This window comes from Elephas maximus, chromosome 2 (genome assembly GCF_024166365.1).
Source record: "Elephas maximus indicus isolate mEleMax1 chromosome 2, mEleMax1 primary haplotype, whole genome shotgun sequence".
Classification (NCBI taxonomy): Eukaryota; Metazoa; Chordata; class Mammalia; order Proboscidea; family Elephantidae; genus Elephas; species Elephas maximus.
In genome coordinates, this window is record NC_064820.1 from 135,081,875 (window position 1) to 135,098,257 (window position 16,383).

The window sequence follows — 16,383 nt, forward strand, 5'->3', positions numbered from 1 at the left end:
ACTTTGCCTGGCATTACCTTTGGCTTAGACTCTTAGACAAGTGAGCTTATACTAGGATGGTAAGTCTTATTCTGAATATACATAGAAGAGATATAGACATATATTATTCTATTCCCACTGAAAGAAAAGGGCAAAGAGGAATTGCTCTGGGTGCCAAACACCGATTCAGTTGATAGTCTCTCTCTCAGTTTAGATATCCTCTTTCCTCACTGATTCAGAGCTTTTGTTCTCTTTACAGTATTATCAATTAGGAAAACTTGCACATCTTTATTATCCACAGTTTCTGCCACCCATTTGCTGTTTCCCAAGAGATTATCTGTCAGTTTTAAGTACAAACGGCCAAAGCAATTGTTGGGAGGTTTCAGGTGGAGCCCCCCCCCCGCCCCCGCACATACTTCAATTAAAAGCATTTGGGACCCAAATGATCTCAGTAGCTTCGGGGCTTCAAGCCAATTTGCAGATGTAGGCCCATAGTGGAGCCCCTGGGTGGTGCTAAGGGTTAAGCACTCGGCTACTGACCAAAAGGCTGGTGGTTCAAGTCCACCCAGAGGCAACGCAGAAAAAATACCTGGTGATCTACTTTGAAAAGATCACAGTCACTGAAAACCTTATGGAACACAAGTCTACTCTGACAAATCGGGGGGTCACCATGAGTCAGAATCAACTCAATGGCAACTGATTTTTTTAGGCCTGTTGTATGGACGGACAGCTAAGGCTGGATTATTTGAAGCTTGCAATGTCTTAGTATGTGAAAATTGTGAATGTCCCCAAATGCCTCAAAAATTACAGTATCCGATTTTGGATTTGTTAAGCAAAAAATATTTTCTTACCCAATTTGGTGGAAAATACATGCCAAAAATCTCTCTTTAACAGTAGAGGAGAAAAACAGGCTTAATGGGAGAAGAATGCTAGAACAATCTTTTGGTGCAGAGGTTACTGCTACATTCAGTGAGTGTTTGGGATCAGCTAGCAAAGCCATCTGAATGGCAGAGATCATTGTTGTGAAAACAATTCCCTTGCCAGATACCAAGGGAGGAGTGAATCTCATGTGGAACCCCAGAGGATTCAGTGGGTTACAATGTGCTCAATTGTGAAATGAGGCAAATGGCTGAACTGATTTTTCTCACTGGAAAATATTAGAAACATACAGGTGAGTGCCTTATATCATTTTCAAGAAATACAAAGGTTTCAGCTTGCTGTCAGCGTAGTCAATCTGTCATTCTCTTGTAGGTTTGGGGTTAATATGACTACATATTCTTTCCACCCTTCCCAACGACACACATTTGTTGGCAAAATTCTCCATCACCTAGGGCAGGGAACTGTAAAATTGGAACACATTAATACTTACCAGAGAGAATACATTCAACCAGCAACAGTTACATAGAGACATAGTTTGCTTACTTACTTCCATGACATTGAGCCAATAAGAACTGAGGGAAAATTCTAGGTGAATGACATGAGATTGGGCAACAGAGGTCAAAATTGTCAAACTCCTCTTTGGTGGCCCACAACCCTAGAGATTATTCATATATATTCATATGTAATTATTCATACATAACCACAAGCAGAATTAGGGAAAACCAAAGAAACCCAAACAATTGCCATCAAGTAGATCCCAACTCATAGCGACCCTATAGGATTCAGTAGAACTGCCCCACAGGGTTTCCAAGGCTGTACTCTTTACAGGAGCAGATGGGCCAAGTCTTTTCATTCCCGGAGCGGCTAGTGGGTTTGAACTGCCGACCTTAGAGTTAGCAGCCGAGTGCTCAGCCACTTCACCACCAGAGTTCCTACAAATTAGTGAGGCCCTGTTTTATTCTATTCTAAATGGAATGGCAGTTGGGGGCTAAAGGATGGAGAAGCAAAATTAAAAGGAAAGAAGACTTTCTGAAAACCAAATAGATGATGATAGATTAAACTGAAATCATGCAGTATCATTGCCTTTCAGTAGTGGCTTGATCTATGTGTCTGAAAATCTCATTGAGGGAAGACAGTGAGAGAGCTAAATGACTGGGAGTTCTTTAAAAGGCTGTGTCCTGCTGTCGGGTAACCAGGAACTCTACATAAATAGCTGTTGAATATTCTAGAGAAAACTATTTGGTTTTATCTGAACTGGCCATCAAGATAGACTCAGTCTCTGAGATGCTGCTCCAAGCTAATGGACCAAGAGTTCCAAGAATGGTTACTCTTTTGTGATGTTATTTAATTTCATGGAATGTGACCCATTTCTATTGAGCACCACTGTGAAACCACCATAAGGCTAGCTGAATTTAAACTCACTTTTCTAGCACTCGGAAACCCTGGTGGCATAGTGGTTAAGAGCTACAGCTGCTAACCAAAAGGTCGGCAGTTCGAATCCACCAGGCGCTCCTTGGAAACCCTATGGGGCAGTTCTGCTCTGTCCTATAGGGTCGCTATGAGTCGGAATTGACTTGACGGCACCGGGTTTGGCTTTTTTTTTTTTGGTTTTTCCACCACTCAAAGAACAGTGAGATTGTGTACATAATTCTTTCTCTTCCAACTGATAAATCTTGAGGGAAGAATACTACCTATGGCTGAAGGAGATGACAAGGTAATTCCTGGGCAGTCTGTTCTCACCACAACCCTCCCCGTGGTTCCTCCACTTGGCGTCCCCTCGTCTGGCCTATCTTCTGCAGAAGTGCTCTTCCCACCCTCAGGACCAAGTAAACAGGCCTCCTGGGCTTCCCCTGTACAAGGGAGAAAGCTGAAACTGCCTACAAGAGCCTTAACAACTGGGCTTGGCACTTAAATATCCAACCACTTTCAAAACACCAACAAAAAAAAGTACATGAAGCCTAATACCTTATATTCAGCTTCATACCAAAGAACTTTATTTTCTTTTTTTTTAAGCTAAAATGTTATGGAAAACAAAATTTTCTCAACTAGCTGCTGCTTCGGAACAATATACTGTATTATGAAGCTCTGTACATAATAATTTTAATGTTTTCAAAATCATGACAGGACAAAGAATGTTCCCCATTTTTTTCCCCCTTGAATTTTGAAATTTAAACCATTCTCTTCCTTTTCCAGGTGCTCCTGATCAGGCCGTTGGATGAAAGAAGCCGCGTGAAAAGTGTATGAAAAGTGAGCGTGGAGAAAACAAACAGAATGCCTTCTGGGCTGAAGATGGCACTGACTTAGTGAAGGCTCGCGCTTCTGCTTCCACGGTCCCCTCTGGGCCTCAGGCAAGGCCAAACCAAAACAGCAGGAAGAAGGGCTGTACAACGGGTCCCCTTGAATCATGCTACTAAAAAAAGGTGCAATGAGAAACAAGTCCCTGTGCATTCTTAGTCACAACTGCGGGCAGAGGAACCCACATGATTCCTCCCTTTGGTATTAAATAACAGTTTAAAAAAGCTTTTAGAAACAAAGCAAATACATGGTGGGACTGGAAATGTTAGCCATCCCGGGTCAGTTGTCCACTGAAAGAAGTCTCATCCCTAGTCATAAATAAATAATCTCCTTCCTGGTCTGACTTCCATGCCAGGATCAATATCTCTTAACATCTTATTTTATTACTGCTTTTGGTTTTCTGGGACTGATTGAAAGTTGCTCAGAGGAAATCTTTGGTTTTGCTTAAGTGTCCGTGACATTTAATCATGACTTTCCTTGCAGTTTAATTCCAACCAGTCAATCAGTTAATCCACTTCGATTGATTCTGGGCTCTCGGTTATTGGCTTGCACTCATTGGGCATCCGCTGGTGTCGGCTCAGCTGGGTGGCCTGCGTGAAGCTCCTCTCACACCTCTCGCACCTGGTGGAGGCAAGAGAGAAAATTGAGACCAGGGAGCGGGGCCTGCAGGGTGATGGGCTTCCTCTCATCCTGCCTAATCAGAACAGACACTCCAAAGTGGCTTCAGATTTTACCAGCTCAAGAGGTTTAATTGGTGGCTCCTTCCAAGGCCTGGATGCCTGTGATGGGACAAAGCCCATCTGATGCTGAACAGAGGGATCTGTCAATAGGCAGGGGGAAGGTGATTTCTCCAGAGAGCCTTGTCCTGCTGCAGCTCTGATCACTGTCAGTTCAAATAGATAAAGAACAAAAAGAGATTTTTAGGAGTGAGCCATCAAAGCAGCAGCTTGTCTGCAGTTTTCTGCTCCGTAACCCCAAAGAGAAATTGATGACAAATAGAATTTCACCTGCTGCTAATTTAGAACCGGGAATTGTACTCCTTTGGCACAGCAGCCAAAGAGCGATCATCTCTGAATTTGGACAGTAGAGGAAGCAGGACATTAGTTTGCAGTGACTATCGTGGGGTGGGGGGAGGAGGGTGACTTGGGTGGCTACTTTTTGGTAAAAGCTAGTTAGAGTATCACAGCCCAACCGTGTTTAGGGTGAAAACAGTGCTGGGGTGAGAGGGAGCTCAGGAACCAGAGATCAGTGGATGTTTGCATAGGCCAAGATGTTCATCTCTCCAGCAAGTACAGTACAAGTAATGTTTATGTGGTCCAATGTGTCTGATGAGGAGAAAACTAGTTTCACCACTTCTAGAATATCTCTTCTTAACTTAAAACTAAGCAAAACAAAAAACCGTAATCTAGAGACTCTGGGTCTATCTCCTGTGTCCATATCTCCCACACAACACACACTTACTAGTCTGATGGCTGCACAATCTACCAAAACAAACAAACAAGACCTAGTGGTGGCCTCTAGTTTTTCTACTGTTGTTCCTGGCTGGTCGCCTGTTTTGTATGTATACACAGAGATGAACTGTCACAGGAAGCTAAGGGCAGACAGTGACCCCCGTCACCACCCTGCACATATGGGCTGATGAGAGCACTGGCTGAGCGCTTTTCAGGGCACAAGGGCCACCTCAGCCATCCCATAATGTCCCCTCCTCAAATCTTTGAAGAAAAAGCTATTCAGGAGGAACTGCAGACAACCGTCTCTCTCTTAATAAAACGACCTCTGCTTTTCTGGTCCCCACACTGTTCAGGCTCTGGCAAAAGCCACCATGTGCCCCTTGCCTGACTGAAAGCCATAAACAAGGAAGCCACAGGCCCCCTTATCCAGGGCATGTTCCTTCTCTTCCTCCTCCTTACTGAATTATAGAAGGTGCCTCACCACAGAAATAATTACTAAAAATATAAAACTTCCATGCACTTTGGAGACTTCTGCATATCTTTGGATGTTAGGTGGCTGGAACTTGATTCTGCACTTGGATTTCTCAGGTGTCTGTGCCCGCTAAGTATATCAGTGTGAAGAAGTTATGTTTCCTTAATTGTCTTTCAGGGAATATTTTCAGCAGCCTGTTCCACTGTTAAAAACTGCACTGTGATCTTGACAAATGTATAATGTCAGCTTTAATGTATCAGACCTATCAGCTCAATGAAAATAACTCAGAAGTATCGATCACCTAATGATTTCTGGTGTATTCATTAACGTCCGTAGGCTGCTCATCCCCTCTCCAGAGCTCCTGGAGTGCCGATGACACGTTAGCGAATTGCTGATTGTTTATTAGAAAATTGATTAGTTGCTGGATTAGTGTGTCAAAATATACTACCTTTCACTGCTTGACAAACTTTCAAATTATTATATTCCTTTTTTGCTTTTTTTTTAAGCTCTAGAATCAATTTCAAAGAAAGTAGAATAACGAGCAATTACGAGGAATGACAATTTATCTAGGTCATGATTTTACCCTTCTAATCCTGTGTACTGGAAACCCTGGTGGTGTAGTGGTTAAGAGGTACAGCTGCTAACCAAAGCTTGGCAGTTCAAATGTACCAGGCTCTCCTTGGAAACTCTACGGGGCAGTTCTACTCTGTCCTGTAGGATCACTACGAGTCCGGATTGACTGGACGCGACGGGTTTGTTTTTTGCTTTTTATTTTTCAATCCTGTGTATTAGAATATAAAGAGTCCATACACAGGAAGTTTAGTGCCTCATATGAGGTAAATACCTAACTATATGTTGTATTTAAAGGTTCAGATTAAATGGAGATATTAAAATGAGGGTTAAATTTTTCTCAAGTGTTTAAATGCCTCACATAATATTTATAGGCATGGAACAATTTCTTGTAGTATTCAGGGAACTTACTAAGTCTAGCTTACAAGGTGTGCAAGACCATTGCTGCAAAATTATCTTTAGCACCATCTGCTCACCTAGGGTGAGTAAAAATACATGCAGATATGTAGAAAATCACCTTAGTTTAGGTTCCTTTCCCAGAAATTCCCCCCTTCTTGAGGAGAGTGGGCTACTAGAAATAATACCTATGTGGTTTGGAAATTACAAGAACACAAGCTGTATGTTTGAGGAAGCAAAGGGATCTAGGTACAAAAAAAGCCTTTCTTTTTTTTTTTTTTAATGAGGGAAGGCCTTCATTTTTATGTTCATTGTTTTCAATTAAAAATAGAATTCCCTTCACAAAATATTTTCATAGTTTAACGAAACGCATCACAAGGACGGTCTCAACTAAAATATCTAGGTGCCAGAAGGTCAGGCCCCCATTCAGTTGGTTAACATTCAATTAACACTAAATTACAATTCCTAACAAGTGATTGGGTGTGGGCACGTCTAAGCCTGGATTCATCTGGAGTAATGGAATAAGACAAGGAGCCCTGGTGGCTCAATGGTTAAACGCTTGGCTGCTAACTGAAAGTTTGGTGGTTTGAACTCACCCAACAGCTCCTTAGCAGAAAAGACCTGGTTATCTGCTCCCATAAAGATTACTGCCTGGAGAACCCTATGAGGTAGTTTTACTCTGTCACATGGGGTTGCTGTGAGTCCAAACTGACTCGACGGAATCCTTCAACAACATCAACAACAACAATGCAAAAAGAAGGAAAGAAAGATGTGGGTAATGAGCTAGGACAAAGGAATGCTCTTGCACACAGATTATCTTCCCTATGTGTGTCTCTCTTTAGCATAAAGTGCTGATGTCAGAGCCTTGACAGAAACATCGCAGGAACACTGAAATGGAAAGTCTTTCAAATATTTCAGTAAAGAGAAAGCTTCCAACTGTCTTCCACTCTACGAGTCCTCATTAAACTTGATTTCCTTTTAGATTTGAGATCATTCTTTACTAAAGTGATGACTGATTGCATTATATACACAGGAAATTTAACGATCACCATCTAAGATTGACAGACAGAGGAGCAAAACCATGGAAAGGTCTGTTCCACAGAAAACATGCAATAAGCTTTCTGTGCCTTTACAAGTCACAAAGCACTCCTAGAATTGAACCCAATTGCACAGGGTTTCACATACAGGATGTGCTCAATGTACATTCACTGATTTGTTTTGATTTCGCCTAGATCTTATTCAAACATCAGCACTCCTTTGGAACTTCCTTTGATTTTTATACTGAGCCAAACTGTCTCTACCCAGAAAGTGAGGTAAAAACATAGTGATGAATATCTCCACCTGTTTCTAATAAAGATGCAGAGAAGAGCGTTTCCTAAGAAAAGTCCTGGCTTGCTCTTACAGCTTCCCTGGATCAGAAGCCAGGCTTCAAGCAGCTCATACAGACCCTCCCAGGCAGGGCAGAGCAGCCTACTAAGATCTTGAGGGATTATTTTTAATGACAGAAGAAGAAAGGAGTCCTCGCAGTAAAGACTTTTTAGACAGGCAACCTCCTCTTTTCCTTCTTTCTTCCCTTCCTCTCTTTCTCCCTCCCTCCCTTTTGGCAATAAAGTGCTTGACAATTGCTATTAAAAGAAATGAGTTGTTTTTGCTCCTTGTTCTCCATGGCTTCTAGTTTTACAGCACAAACTGAAAGCCAAGACCTCTAATCTAATCCTTTGATGTTCAGTTTACCTATGTGCTCATTTACCTTAGAAATTCTATGTCTAATAGCCTAGGTTAGTTGCCAACAAGCCTGTGATCTGCATGTAGCTCCAAGGATGGAGGCTTTCAGTGGATTTCAGCCAATCAGATTGTGAGGCAAAGTCTAGAATGAAACTCTGATCTTTTAATGCCCAGTCTCCTCCAGCCTTCTTTGGTTTGCAACAATCTCACTCTCCCTTGAAAAACCACTTCTTAGGTAAAGATTTAGAAGTCAGAAAGGGCTTCCGCCTTCCCCTGAGATCTGCCCTGGAGAACTCTGTGGAGGTTTCCTGGGCCCTGGATGGGTAGGATGATTTGGGGACTGAGCCATTTGGGGCATCTAGTTGGAAGCTGCCCAAGATGCACAGTTTAGGGTTGTGCATCTTTACAAGATTCTTTTCCTTTTTTGCAACATTGTTTAAGCCAATACCCATTAGTTGAAGTAGTAAAATTAACTGTTGTGGCAAAACACATTTTATTGACTAATCTGCAACAAAGGTTTTTTTCTTTTTTGAATGTTTGTTTTATAAGCTTGTAAAAGGATATCTTCATAATATTTACAAATGTCCATGGGATGGATATCCATGAGCTATGGTTGGAAGATTCCCAACACTCCCTTGGAGAGTTCAATCCTGAAAGACCTGGTTGTATACACTAAAGGATTTAATTTTCCATTTCCTAGAAGACATTTAAATCCTGTACTTTTAAAATAAGTATACACTCAGCTCTCCCCTGGGAATATGTATTTGATAAGTTAGAGAAAAAAACTTATAGCATGTGGCTATCTTGATACGAGCAGGAGCAGAAGGAATTAAAAGGTGTGTAGAGAATCGAATCCAACCAACCTGGTGTTTGCTTTGTTTTTTTCCCCAAGGAAATTGGGTTACGGTCACAAAAAATATTTTTGCAAAAAAAAAATCACGATCACTAAAGCCCTTCAAATATTAATCCGATGAATTAAAATTAAGTTAAGATGGCAACTCTATTGGAAACATGACAAAAACAGGATGTTAAAGGAAAAAAATTTGAATGGAGTCAATGAGGTTACACATAAGTAACACCTTAACATTAACAGAAATCTATTTCCCATTTTGACCCTGAAACCTCTTCAATTAATTACTAAAATCTATTTACACAGCAACAAGATAAAATCAATCTGTCTCCTGGCACCATATCCGTCTGGCTGCCCTCTGCAACAGAAGTGGCCAGGAGGATTCTCAGTTCTCCTGCAACTCTGCTTTTGAAAAGCTGTCTTGCTCAAAGGCATGGGAATGCGCAATTCTTGTCTTTCACATCCAGAGCAGTGGAGAAGCCAGAATCTGTGACGCCCCCAGGAGTCAGGATGAGGCGATGACAAAGTTCACTGGGTAGGTTATGACACAAACTCCTGAGATAGGGAACTTCTAGGATTGTGCCAGCCCATCTGGCACCTTAGGGTGGATTAGAAAATAGCACTTCCCTTGGGCTATTGCTTGAAACCCTGCTGGCCTAGTGGTTAAGAACTACCACTGCTAACCAAAAGGTTGGCAGTTCGAATCCACCAGTACTCCTTGTATCAGCAGTTCTACCCTATCCTACAGGGTCACCATGAGTTGGAATCGACTCAGTGGCACTGGGTTTGGCTTTTTTTTTGGAGAGGGGGCTATTGCCAGTTTGACCAGCCTGGTGCCGGCATGATTTAAGACCCCACTGTCCTCTCAGCCAGACACCCTTATGCATGAACAACCTGCATCGATGTATACAGACAGAAGTATCACTACTTTTATTATTAATTAAAACACAAGTTAAACCAAGATGGAAAACAGTTGAGAATGATGAATAAACCAAATAAAAACCAAACCCATTGCCATTGAGTCAATTCTGACTCATGGTGACCTCATGTGTTGCAGAGTAGAACTGTGCCCCATAGAATTTTCATGGCTATGAGTCTAGAATCAACTTGATGACTATGGGTTTGGTTTTTTGGGGTTTGGACCTTTTGGAGGAAGTAACTGCCAGGCCTTTTTTCTGAGGCACCTCTGAGTGGGTTTGAGCTGCCAACCTTTTGGTTAACAGTCCTGTAAATAGATACCATAAGAATGATGAATACCCAAAAATCAAAACCAAACCCATTGCCATTGACGCGATTCCAACTCATAGGTATCTAAGTCTTCGGCAGGTTGAATGAAGATGACAATCTTTTATGAACTCTTCCATCTGCTGGAAGACAGATCAGGAACCAGACCAGCAGGACTCTCACTCAGAGTCTCCCACCCGGAGCTGAGCCCGACCTCAGGCTGAGCGCAACGACGAAGGCACACCACGGAACCAGGTCTGGGAGGGAATCTGGGTAATGAGGCTCTGGGAAGACTTTACGTCTGAGGCTGAACATGGGGATTATTTCCTGCCGCCCGACTCATTTTCTCTCTTGCTTGATCTTGTCCTACGGAAAGGTAAATAAGGCTGAACACCTATGCCCTTTTAATTTTCCTTCTTAAGCAGGGGAAGCCAGTATAGCAAATGAGTACAGGGAGATACAAGAGGTTTGAACAGAAAAGACTTCATCACACAGGCCGTAAAAACTGCTCTGAGACCACCGACCAGTTGTACATGCGGACTCACACGCCCGAGCCCTGTCACGTGCTGATTGGGCTGCCAGAAGTGCCTCTTTCCCTGTGCATGTCTGGTAAATTCCGACTCGTCCTTCAACAGGCATCTTAAACATCATCTCCCTCAGAAAGTATTGATTACTTTGTCTTTGTGCTAGCCTGAAACGTCATACATACATGCTTTATTGTCGTGCTTTCCACCCTATGGTATAATGCTTGTTTATTAATTGGGCCTCCCCAGAGACTATGAGGTCTTCAAAGAAGGGAGCTAAGTCTGATTCACCTTTGTATCCCTTGTGCCTAGCATGGTGACTAGTACAAGAGTTGGTGTGCAGTAAATATTTGCTGAATGAATGAACATATGAAGGAATGAATGAATGAAGACATGAACAGGTCATCTAGCATAACTCAGATTGACTTTTGTCATGACTGTGATATATCTAGAAACACACACTCTCTGTCAGGTGCCTTTACCTTGCCAAAGCCCTTGAAATTCAATACTATCGCTTCCCACATTTCCTGAATCTTCAAGGGCTTTGACATGTCCTGTGTCTATGTTTACTTTTTCACCAGCATGGTAATTCTGAGGTCCAAAGTGTAAACTGAAAAGTTACAAATATACTGCTATAATAGATTCAAACTTCTGTCACACATAGGAAAGAAGAGGAAATAGTTCACCAGAATTCTGAAAGGTTCCAGCTCCCCGGGAGATGATTATCCATACATTCTTAAATTGTGGGCACTTTGCTGTTGGCCATGAGGCTTACTGATGGCTGTAAGAGCTCTGTGAGGCTCCTAACTCAAATTCTAGAAGTACAGATCCTCAGGAACTGGAAAGAACTTTAAAATTATTTACTCCTACCTCCTTATTTTACCGATGAGAAGACAGACCCAGAAAGACTGTCTCATGTACAAGGTTGCACAGCTCGAGCCCAGACCAGTGGATAGGCTTCCTGATTTCATTTTCCAAGTTTCAGTCACTAAACAAGTGAGTCCTTTTGCAGCCTGGACATTAAAAAAATAACCTTCGAAAAAGCCTTCTCCACCAGTTGGCTGGGCTGGGCAGCACTGTGCCGACAGCCCGTCCCTCCATTCTTCTGCTGGCTCTAGGGAAAGGCTAAGAGAGTCAGGAGGAAGAAAAGGCTAACTGCTACTTACTTGAAGGGCTTTTCTCCAGTGTGGGTTCGGATGTGGTTGTTGAGGGTGGTGGCCCCAGCAAAGGCGCGACCGCAGTAGCCGCACTTGAAAGGCCGGTCACTAGAGTGCGTGACCACGTGGTTCCTCAGTTCTGAAGGTTGGGAAAAGGACTGGGAGCAGTGACCACACTGGTAGGGTCTGAAACAAATAAAGATACTGCCTGGTCATTATTTTCTACGTTAGTCAATGGAATTGAGCACCATGAAGGAAGGGCCAAAATTCTGGGTGACATTTCCCAACTTTTTAAATGGAGCATAAAGCTTTGGGTGCTGGATTCCCATTGGTTTTCTTGTTGCCACTGGAACTAAATGCACAGGACTGCTGAGAGACATTAATTCCCAAACGAAGATTCCTGCCCAATATGAATCACACCATCTCAAGAAACTCTAATTTCTTGTTTTTATTACCCCCTAAAAATATTTTCGTTCTCATTGAAGTACAGGCTTGACTAAGAAGAATGTTAAAAGAGAAAATACGTAATTGTCTCTTATGCTTCCATGGCACTTTTAACTTTTCAAAGTGCTTTAAAATCATTTATCTAGTTTAATCTTTACAATCATCTGCTGGGACAGAAAAAGCAGTTATAATCTCCAACAGTCAGTTCAGAAAACTGAGGAAAAACTCTCCTCACAGGAAATAAGGTCTTGATGCAAAGGTCACTCTTGGGTATTTGGACCCTATTCTAAGCGCCAGGCAAACACCCAGGCAAGTAAGCAAGAGCATGTGTGCTTCAATAAATACTAAACTGCCTTGAGGTCTGTTGATAGCACAACTGCTGGCGTAGCACAGACGAACATAGATATACACCCAGATATGTCTCTTTGCAAAAGAAATCTGGTCTTGAAACACGCTCATAAATCCTGACTTCTGCTTCTGAGTCCTCCCCACCCCCCACCTGCCCCATATTTACCCATTGGGTCTTTTTCCTGAATCTCAGCTCCCCAGTTTAATCTGGTAGCAAGAAATGATTTATAGCAGCACAGAAATGATGGTTGCAGAAGGAGGGCTCTGATGTAAAAGCAAATAGAAGGAAGTTGTGACAAATACCTGATAATTAGCAAGATTACCAGAGAACATTCTTTCTAGCTCACAAGAAGTAAATCAATTTTTGGTTTTCATAAAATAGATTAAAATTCTGTCTTCTCTACAGAAATTCTTTTGCTTACTTAAGAAGAATCTGGTGAGTGATGTAAAACCTGGGAATTTTCCCAATTCAAAGCTATTTCATATCATTCCTTGACAGGGCTCTAGTTTGTTTATCAAAAATTTTTCTTAAGAAAATTATATAATCTTTTGTGAGGGATATTAACAGCACTCCCCAGGCCCTGGTGTGTGGCCCAGACCTCCAGGCTGCATTTAGAAAGCCAATGGCTAAAGCAGACTTAATTGTTGTACCTTTAACAAATGCATAAGCTCCCAAAGACCAGAAACCAAAATGAAGGGCTAGGGGAGGATGGTGACCACGCATATACAACAATTAAGTGCAAAATAAAGTGTACCCTCTCATTTGTCAAGTAAAGTGCTTAATTGTGGCTACTTGCCTCACTGAACACAAATACTATTATTTTACCAGGCTTCAGCACGCTGAACACTGATTGTAGAATTTTTTAGCTTGATTAATAGTCCAGGATTAGTCAATAACTCAATACTATACAATTTTAATTACTTACATTTAGAAATCTATCTAACTGCTCTCGAACAAGTTTCAGGGAAATATATAAGAGTCCTTGGTAAGAAGTTTATCAATCTTGACAAATTACACGTGCATTTTATTACAATTATAAAATAATGCTTTGAAAGCCAATAAAATTATATGTAGATGAAAATGTCCGCCTGCCAAATTTGTTCTTTGTAGCAACCATTAACCTTTTTTTTTGTGCAGGTTCCTCAAAAAAGAATTCTCTCAGGGGTGGTTTTTTTTTTTTATGTTATTGCAGATTATAAACAAAATAATATATTAATATATTCTATATCCACTGACAATTGATTTTTCTAATAGTGAAGGGACCATTAACATTTATTAGCCTCTGGTTATCTCTTTTTAATAGCTATCACAATAAACAATAAGTCACTAAATAAAACCAATTAATCTTTTCTTTTTTTTCTAACACTGCTGTCAAAAGTTGGGGTGATTTATTTCCTATAGTCAGAAGTCAATCCATCCTTTTTATGTTAATAGTCACAGTGGCAAAGATTTACACACCGAAGAGCAGAAATAACCACAGAGAAACTTATGCTGAATTTTTACATCACGGTAAAACCAATGATTTGTGTCTAGGGTTTCATCTAAGGACATAAGAATACACTGAAGACAATTAAATCTTCAAGCCCAAGAGCTGAACTTGGAAAACATTACCACCACTATAGAATCTCAAGCTTCACAACTTCTTTTGAGACAGCAGGCCACAAGACTTAAGACTGTGTTTATGTTTGTTTCTATTAAACCAAACCAGTTGCTGTCAAGTTGATTCTGACTCATGGTGATCCCATGTATATCAGAGTGCTCCATAGAGTGCTCCACTGTGCTCCACAATGTTTTCAATGGCTGTAACCCTTCAGAAACTTATTGCCAGGTCCTTCTTCTCAGGCATCTCTGGGTGGGTTAGAACCACCAACCTTTAGATTAGCAATTGAGAGCTTAACTATTTGCGTGATCCAAGGAGCCATGTTTCCATTGTTACTGTTGTTGTTAGGTGCCGTCAAGTTGGTTCTGAGTCATTTAACCCTATGTACAATAGAACAAAATACTACCCAGTCCTGTGCCATTCTCACAATTGTTGCTATGTATGAGCCCATTATTGTAGCCACTGTGTCACTCCATCTCGCTGAGGGTCTTCCTCTTTTTTGCTGACCCTCTACTTTACTAGGCATGATGTCCTTCTTCAGGGATTGATCCCTCCTGATAACATCTCCAAAGTACATGAGATGAAGTTTTGTCATCCTCCCTTCTAAGGAGCATTCTGGCTGTACTTCTTCCAAAACAGATGTGTTTGTTCTTCTGGCAGGCCATGCTATATCCAATATTCTTCACCAACACCATAATTCAAATGCATCAATTCTTTAATCTTCCTTATTCATTATTCAGCTTTCACATGCATATGAGGCCACTGAAAATACCAAGGCTTGGGTCAGGTGCACTTGAGTACTCAAGGGGACATTTTTGCTTTTTAACACTTTAAAGAGGGCTTTTGCAACTGATGTGTCCAATGCACTTCATCGTTTGATTTCTTCACTGTTGCTACCATGGGCATTGCTTATGGATCCAAGTTAAATGAAATCCTTGAAAACTTCAATCTTTTCTCCGTTTATCATGATGTTGCTTACTGGTCCAGTTTTGAGGATTTTTGTTTTCTTTATGTTGAGCTGCAATCCATACTGAAGGCTATAGTCTTTGATCTTCATCAGTAAATACTTCAAGCCCTCTTCACTGTCAGCAAGCAAGGTTGCATCATTTTCATATTGCAGGTTATTAATGAGTCCTCCTCCAATCCTGATGCCATGTTCTTCATATGGTCCAGCTTCTCAGATTATGTGCTCAGCATACAGACTGAATAAGTATGGTGAAAGGATACAACTCTGACACACTCCTTTCCTGATACCATACAGTATCCCCTTGTTCTGTTTGAACGACTGCCTCTTGGTTCATGTACAGGTTCTGCGTGAGCACAATTAAGTGTTCTGAAATTCCTACTCTTCTCAATGTTATCCATCATTTGTTAGGATCCACACAGTCGAATGCCTTTGCATAGTCAATAAAACACAGATAAACATCCCTCTGCTACTCTCTGCTTTCAGTTAGGATTCATTTGACATCAGCAATGATATCCTCATTCCATGTCCTGTTCTGAATCCACCTTGAATTTCTAGCAATTCTCTGTCAATGTACTGCTGTGACCACTTTTGAGTGATCTTCAGCAACATTTTACTTGTATTTGATATTAATTATATTGTTCGATAATTTCCACATTCTGTCGGATCACATTTCTTTGGAATACTCATAAATATGGATCTCTTCCAGTCAGTTGGCCAGGTAGCTGTTTTCTGAATTTCTTGGCATAGACAAAATATCTCAACTGGTATCCCATCAACTCCTGGAATGTTGTATTTCGCTAATGCCTTCGTTGCAGCTTGGACCTCTTCCTTCAGTACCATCGGTTCTTGATCACATGCTACCTCCTGAAATGACTGGACATCAACTAATTCTTTTTGGTACAGTGATTCTGAGTGTTCCTTGCATCTTCTTTTGATGCTTCCTGCACTTCTATTCGCATGACCTAATTTACCACCTCTCAATTTACAACTGAATGTCCTCTGAGGCACAGAATTAGTTGCCATTATCCCACTTTTTATTCTGATGAGTAATTTCTCCATAAATTTTTCAAGGTCTGGCCAAAAATAAGACTTTAGTTTATTAAACTTTTGGCTACAAATTCAACTCCAAATTGAAAATACAGGCAGCAGATTTTGTCTACTTTTGATGTGTCAGACTAGAAGAAGCATATGGGGACTGAGATCCTTAAGTGCTGAGGCAACTTTACTCTTTCTAGGAGCTCATGTCATTACACAACTAAATGGGCATCTCCTTTCTAAAACACTTATTAACCTCAAGTCACTACACACATACAATTTTTCACTCTTCTCAAAGCACACAAAATGAGCGTTCCTCACAAAGGGACAACATCTTACACCCGGAAACAGTTTATGGCTCTTTTGCTACTTGAGGCCCTTAGCAGTGTTGTTCAATAGAATGATTTCTGAGTGATGGAAATATTCCATATCTGTCCTATCCAATGCAGAAGCCACTAGCCACATG

At 41.2% G+C, this 16,383-nt stretch overlaps 1 protein-coding gene across 3 annotated transcripts in view; it reads right to left on the reverse strand.

The window, feature by feature from the left end:
• PRDM6 (PR/SET domain 6) overlaps positions 1-16,383 on the reverse strand; it is a 142,077-nt gene that overhangs the window by 24,205 nt on the left and 101,489 nt on the right. For 2 of the 3 annotated variants that reach the window (XM_049873564.1, XM_049873563.1), the window contains exons 7-8: positions 11,532-11,708; positions 2,904-3,774 (exon numbers count right to left, since the gene is read on the reverse strand). In XM_049873564.1, coding sequence (XP_049729521.1) covers positions 3,660-3,774; positions 11,532-11,708 — 292 coding nt within the window. In that variant the 3' untranslated portion in view covers positions 2,904-3,659. Of the gene's footprint in view, positions 1-2,903; positions 3,775-11,531; positions 11,709-16,383 lie in introns of those variants that run through there. The other variant, XM_049873565.1, reaches the window with a different exon arrangement.